Consider the following 7,066-nt stretch of genomic DNA (forward strand, 5'->3'; position numbering starts at 1 on the left):
GAATGATTCAATAGTTTATTGTCTGAATTCTTTAGGTTGTCGGACAGTGTCGCCCAAGAAAAAATACTCAGTTTGGACTACATGGTCAAAGTACTGCAATGGAGTCAGACACGCATAACATCCATCGCTGATCTCGTATCATCAAAGTTCACCTACGTATGGGTAGTCCCTGATAACCTGCCTCTACAAGGTCTTCCTCCAGTTGCATCTGGTTATGGTGAGCAAGTTTGTGTTTTCTTTAAATTTCTTTTTTCTCGCAGTGTTTTTGGACCTTATCCTCTTAACTAATTTCTGTAAGGTTTCATGTGGAAGGATAAAAGGGAAGAGGAGGAGGTTCCAAAGAAGAAGGAGGAGAAGAAGAAGGAAGGGGACTAGGAGGAGCAGAAGTAAGAGGAGGAGGAGGAGAAGGAAGATGAGTAGGAAGAAAAGAGGGAAGAGGAGTAGGAGGAAAAGAAGATGACCCCAAAATGAAAAAAAAAATTCTAAAGGTCACTAATTTGGTCGAAACTTACCCAAGAGGGAGAAAGTTGGGCAGAGTGCATCATGAGGTAGACATGAGGAGCCATAGCTCCTTGGGGATTTCTACAGAAACTATATTGAATGATCTACTACTTGTACAATGAAATTCTGATTATCCCTCGACCAATATAATGGCAATCCTGATATAATGGCACCTTTTGACAAGCCCTATTGATAAAATTGAATATAAATATTAATACACAGCAATGCTGATATTTGAATTTCGCGCATGCTCTCAGCAGCTGAACTACGCAGGTAGAGTGACAATGCTCTAGTGGCAGTCGTCTGAACTACTGGAAACGGCCTTCTGCTTTGCCACAATACCACCTGTTGCATCCACTGCATTATAGTCTCTATCTACCTAGTTGTATCTTATGGAAAGGGGAGTTATGCTCATGGTGTCTCATTTCTGTATCTCACCATATCTAATTTGCCCTTAAATTCCATTATTTGCACACACTATTGTTTCGTCTAGTATGTTCTATACATCCACCATTCTGTGGGGAAAGCTTTTTTTTTCAGGTCTCTTCTATAACTGTCCTTTTTGAGTTTCTTTCCATATCCTCTTGTTTCTCTTATCACAATTTAGTAAGTCATCTCTATCAAGGACTTCCACACCTCTCATAATTCTGTAGATGGTCAACAAGTCACCTCTTTCTCTTCTTTGGTGTGTCTGTGCTAGCTACTGTATCTCATCATAGCTCCAATGCAGAATAGACCACAGAGAAGAGGAAGCAATTTGTTCTGACATTCCTGAAGAAGATTGAGCTCATAAAATGGATGGAGAAGGGATAGAGCCACAGCAAGTTGATGGCAGAATTAGGTGCGAGTTCATTGACATTGTACAACCTCAAGAAACAGAAAGACAAGCTCTTGTCTTTCGTTGCTAACACAGAAACCCTGACAGATATCAGGAAGTTCTTTGAGCACACAGGAAGAGCTTGGCTCCCACACCTGTCCTTCACCCAGCACCCCCCCATTCCCACACACACACAAGCAATGGAAGATGACTACGTCCCTGGAACCAGCAATTCAAGATCAGCTATTGAGGCAGTGTCCCATCCGTTGCTTTACTCATCGGACTCAGAAGAAATGTGTTTAGTTAAGGCTAAGAGAGAGAGATAGAGAGAGAGAAAAAAAAAGTGCAAAATATTATTAAACAGAAAATGTAAAAAAAAAATTGTGTGCGAGTGATCTCTTTTTCATTAAAAGTGTGTTCATTTGTTTGTAGGCTATGCTAAGCGAGATAAGAAAATGGAACAAATATAAAACAGAAAATGTAGAGTTGTGTGTGAGTGATTTATTTTTCATTAAAAATGTGTTCATTTGTTTGTTGTCTCCTTTGGAAAAACAAGATAGGTTCCAAGGTAGGTTCATTCATTGATTAACACTGTAGTTTGTTATTGTGTTTATTTATGTTATTTGCAAGGTTTAGGAAGGAAATTAAATGGGTTTTGGGTGGTTTTATGCTTTTTTCAATGGTATGACCTCAAATGTCCTATGTGATTTAGCAGCAATGGGAAAGTCCCATGATAGTGGTATAATCAAAATTGTACTGTACTTTGTATTTTTACAGCTACTCTACTGAATGATCTGCTGCGGAATGTAGAAGAAACACCAGATAATTACTTTAATAAAGAAGAGCTCTCAAGGAGAGTGAAGATGATTGGAAAAGGTCATAAATTGAAGACACCAGCCATAATGAAATTTGTTCGAATGGCCATTAGTGGCTTGCAGGTAAGGTAACCTTTTAATATTGTGGTACAGTGATACCATAGAACTCGAATTTATTCATTTCTGGAGGCTGTTCGAATTCCAAAGCATATTTCTTTTTCTTGGTTTGAATTTGAACCTTGATGTAACATATACTGTACTTCACTAGAATTATTATTTTATACATTTTTTACATTTTAGTTCTAAGAAAATAGTTAATCTTCTAGGATACAAGTGGTTCTTAATTTACACAATATATATGGAATGAGAAGTATTGTGTAAATAAAAAAAATTGCTTAAGTAAAAGGGGAGGATTGAGGGCAAAGGGTACTAAGATACATACCTTATCTACTGTAAACACAGGTAGTACTGTAATTGTTCTTCCATGTCCATAACATTCACCTCTTCGTGTTAATTCAAATTGCATAATTCAAATAAAATGTATTATCATTCTTTTTTGAGCAGATGTTAGTTTGGATAGATCTGAATGAGTGCATGGAGAGTTTTGGGAGAAATGTCAATGTAGTGGTATTGGGAGATCTCAATGCTAGAGTAGGGGATGAACCAATAGATGGAGTGGTTGGGAAGTGTGGAGTGCCAGGTAAAAATCATAGTGGAGAGTTAATGGTGGAGATGTGTTTAGAGAGTTGATGATAGCTAACACAGTGTTTAGGAAAAAAGTTAAGCATAAGTACACATGGGAGAGGGTGGTGGATGGAAGGGTGGTTGATAAGGCTTTAATGGACTATGTAGTGGTATCCAGGAGAAGAGTAGGAAGAGTTTTGGATGTCCATGTTCTTAGGGGAGAGAGTGGGGGAATATCAGATAATTTTTTGGTGGAAGGTAAGTTGAGAGTGGGGTTGTAACCCCTACCATACTTCTCAGAAAAAATTAAAAGTAATAAAAAGATGTTTTGGAAGAAAGTTAAGAGAGGAAGAGGCAAATCAAGTAGAGAAGAAAAGGTAAAAGGTGCAGATGTAGAAATGATAATTGATAATAGAAGAGGAGGTGATAGGGGGAGGATGGGCAGAGTATAAAGGGAGCTGCTAAATGTGAAGGAGGATAGAGAGGGAGTGGTGGTGCAGTGGGAGGTGCTTAGAAAATGACAGAGACTGGTGAATATTTTGATGCAGCCCAAAGGGATTTTCCCCAAAGTTCTCTTTTTTTGCATGAGGGGATGGAGAAGGGGGGTTGCCAATTAAGTGAAGCAGCCTTGCTGTGTGTGTCTTGTGTCTTGTTGCATTGCTTCTGACCCAGGGCAGTGAGTGGGATACAGGGATGACTTGTCATCCACAAGGAGCTAAGATGAGAGGGAGGAAAGGATGGTGGATGGGAGTGGAATGGGTATATGCCTTTTGACTTTGGCTACTTACCTAGTAAAGGGGAGAAGCCCTTGATATATAGATGCTTAGGGTGATTTTATCAGTCACATTAACCCCTTCGATACAATGACACCTAAGTAGGCGTCATGAGGAGCAAGTGGGTACGCGAGGATGCCGATGTCGGCATCTTGATTATATCTATTGTAGTTGTACCTGTGTGACCCCCATACGCTATAAACTGGCTTCATCATATTTTCTATGGTTATCAAAATTCACGGGTGAAAGAGAGAATGAGCAATATAGCGGTGACTTTATTTTTTATAATGCGAGTATTATGACACAACATTGCATGTCTGGCAGCTAATGCTGCCCGTGAGATTTTGGCCTGGAGTGAAGGGATTAAACCAAATTTACATAAAATAAACTTGCATAAATTAAGAACTACATGTGCTGTCTTTTTGTTGAAGCATATGTGTAGATATGGCCATCTTTATGTTTGAGTCCCAAGTGGCCAAGTGGATTAAGGCATTGCTATGTGCAATGGAGGTTGAGGTGACAGCGATTTGAGCCCTGCCACCAGCTAGTTGAACCAAGGGCATGTTTCATTGAATTCTACACTACAAGGTCCTCCTAGCTCTTCACAGGGGTAGTTTTGCAGCATTAACCTGAATCATCCCAAGAAAAATTCAACTTCTGGGGCAGCATTTGTATGTATGTACAAAAGATGATAGAGTAAGAAAATATATAATCTCTTATATTTTATCTTTTTCAGGAGGGGCCTCCTGTGGGAGAAATGATGGAAGTTCTTGGCAAAGAAACGACATTACTTAGACTTCAGCATGCCAAACAGGTTATTTCCTGATATCTTGCCGGGTTTCAGTACAATATTTAGTTCTGTAATAAATTCTAATATACACTGTAGTTTTATTATCAGATGTATATTTTGTCCTCTCATTTTATGCAATGGGGGGACGGAGAGGGGGGGTCGCCGATTTAATGAAGCGGCCTTGCTGTGGATGTGCTGTGTCTTGCGACACTGCTTCTGACCCAAGGCAGTGGACAAGGTGCAGGGATGACCCGTCATTCAGGAGGTGCTCAGATAAGAGGGAGGGTGGAGGGGTGTGGAGTATATTCAGGGATGGAATGGGTAGGAATGATTTTATGCCTTTTTCTTTTTGGCTACCCCCCTTGTAAGGGGGAAAAAGCCTTGGAATATGTATGTATTTTGTTTTATCAATATCATCTCATATGAGATACCTGAGGACCACGTGGAGAGGTACACAATATGATAATAATGAGTGTTGCCTCAAATTTTTATGTTAAGAATTTCACATCTATCAGGGATTGTCGATTTAATGAAGCGACCTTGCTATGAATGTGCTGTGTCTTCCAACGCTGCTTCTGACCCAGGGCAGTGGGCTAGATACAGGGATGACCTGTCATCCAGAAGGTGCCAAGATAAGAGGGAGGGAAAAGGGTGGAGGGGAGTTAATATGTTAGGGATGGAATGGATGGGAGTAGTTTTTATGCCTTTATTTTTTGGCTACTTCCTTTATAAGGGGGAAAAAGCCTTTAGTATATATGTATCTATAGGAAGAGCTTCTTCCCTTTGATATACATGGTATTCCTCCATCTTTCATACACTACTACATGCCAGACCCCCTGACATCCATTCCTCTGAATCCTCTCTTCCTCGAGAGGACAGAATCCACCTGGCCAGGGTGTGGTGCAACCACCACCAAGCCCTTGTAAATTACCAGAGGTGGATGGATGAACATATCATGGATATATGTCAAGGATGTAACACTTCACCCCATATTATACAACACATTATGAAAACTGTATTGTAGGCAATTATGCATGCCAACAACACAACATACTCTATAAGGGATTTATGGGAAAACCCTGTTTCAGTCATGGCATTCCTCAGGACAGGACTGCTTGGGTAGACAGCCTAGGGAATGTCATCATTCCCCTTCTAAGGGAGGTAGCCAGCCAAGGCATGCACCCACCCCCACCCATCATACTCCCATTGTTTCCCTCTCATCTTAGCTCCTCATGGATGAAGGGTCGTCCCTGTCTGGATCAGAAGCAATGGAGCAAGACATAAATGGTAGTGTTTTTTTTTTTTTTTTTAATCTTTCTAGTTGAGCTGATTAAGGTGTCATTACTTGTGGTGAAGGTCAAGGGGATGGCAGTTTGAACCCTGTTACTGGTGAAGTTGAACCAAGGGCATGGTTCATTAAATTCCATGCTACAAAGTCCTCTGTAAGGGGCACCAATAATGCACCATCCTAGCTTCCCAATAAGAGGAGTTTGTGATGTTTAACCATATCATCATTACTGTCATCATTTTGTTAGCAATGACTAACATTTCTGTCTGGTACAATGTTGCGGGGATGACCATTCATCCAAGAGGAGCCAAGAAAAGAGGGAGGGAGGGGCGCTGAATGGGAGTGGAGTGGGTGGGAGTGTATCTATGCCTTTTGACTTTGGCTACCTCTCTTGTAAGGGGGAAAAAGCCCTTGGTTATAATATGTATATACAATGTTGCACCAAAGAAGCAGTCACAAAGATGGTAGAGGAGATTCAAGTTGGGCAGCAGAACAGAAAGTTAATGGGAATTAAGTAATCAGCATTCTTTACTGAGTGGACATTAGTTTCCAATTAAAAAAAGAATCCTGAATTACATCTAGGGGATATCATTGAAGACACTAAAATATTGACTGGATAAAACATGCAATCAGTACTTCATACAGGGTGTGGCTGGGAGGAGGGGAAGCATACATATACCAAGGCCATTTTTCCCCCTTATAAAGGAGGTAGCAAAAAAACAAAGGCATAAAATCCACTCCCACCCATTCCATCCCCTAAATACTCCACTACCATCTACCCCCTTTCCTCCTCTTATCTTGGCACCTCCTGGATGATGGGTCATCCCTGCATCTTGCCCACTACCCTGGGTCAGAAGCAGTGTCCTAAGACACAGCACATCCAGCAAGGCCGCTTCATTAAATTAGAAGCAAGTGTTTCCGCAAAAGCCAGATTGGGGTGTGGCTACATGACCATAACAACCTGTTACCACTCCCTTTCTTTACAGGTGTGTATCCAGGAGTAGGACTATATGTCCTAGTCTGGACACTGGGTTGAGATCACTCTTAGTTCTCTCCCCTTTTCTTCTGCTGGTCCAGCGTGATTGAATCTTAGCTGGCTTCATGTTAAACTGTCCTGTCACTGCAGTACTGGGCAGATATGGTACAGTACATGAAGCTAATGAGACATTCATCAACTGGACTATGACTATGTGTGAGAAATACTATACAGAACTACTACCACTCCCTTTAAATTATTTCCACAATATATTACCTATCTATATACTGAAGGCTTCTTCCCTCTCATATGAGAGGTAGCCAAGCCAAAAGGCACACACCCACTCACACCATTCCACCACCCCTGCCTCCCCTCATCTTAGTTCCTTGTGGATGAAGGGCCATCCCTGTCTCTTGCCCACT

At 41.0% G+C, this 7,066-nt stretch overlaps 1 protein-coding gene across 2 annotated transcripts in view; it reads left to right on the top strand.

Moving 5' to 3' along the window:
- The window catches only part of GluRS-m (putative glutamate--tRNA ligase, mitochondrial), a 12,631-nt gene extending 8,161 nt beyond the window's left edge, over window positions 1–4,470 (top strand). For both annotated transcript variants that reach the window (XM_076213312.1, XM_076213313.1), the window contains exons 8-10: window positions 36–217; window positions 2,096–2,256; window positions 4,327–4,470. In XM_076213312.1, the coding sequence (XP_076069427.1) occupies window positions 36–217; window positions 2,096–2,256; window positions 4,327–4,416 (433 nt within the window). In that variant the 3' untranslated portion in view covers window positions 4,417–4,470. The remainder of the gene's footprint in view (window positions 1–35; window positions 218–2,095; window positions 2,257–4,326) is intronic.
- The last annotated feature ends 2,596 nt before the right edge of the window (window positions 4,471–7,066 follow it).

Source organism: Oratosquilla oratoria, chromosome 31, assembly GCF_046742065.1.
Source record: "Oratosquilla oratoria isolate Oo_2021 chromosome 31, ASM4674206v1, whole genome shotgun sequence".
Lineage (NCBI taxonomy): Eukaryota > Metazoa > Arthropoda > Malacostraca > Stomatopoda > Squillidae > Oratosquilla > Oratosquilla oratoria.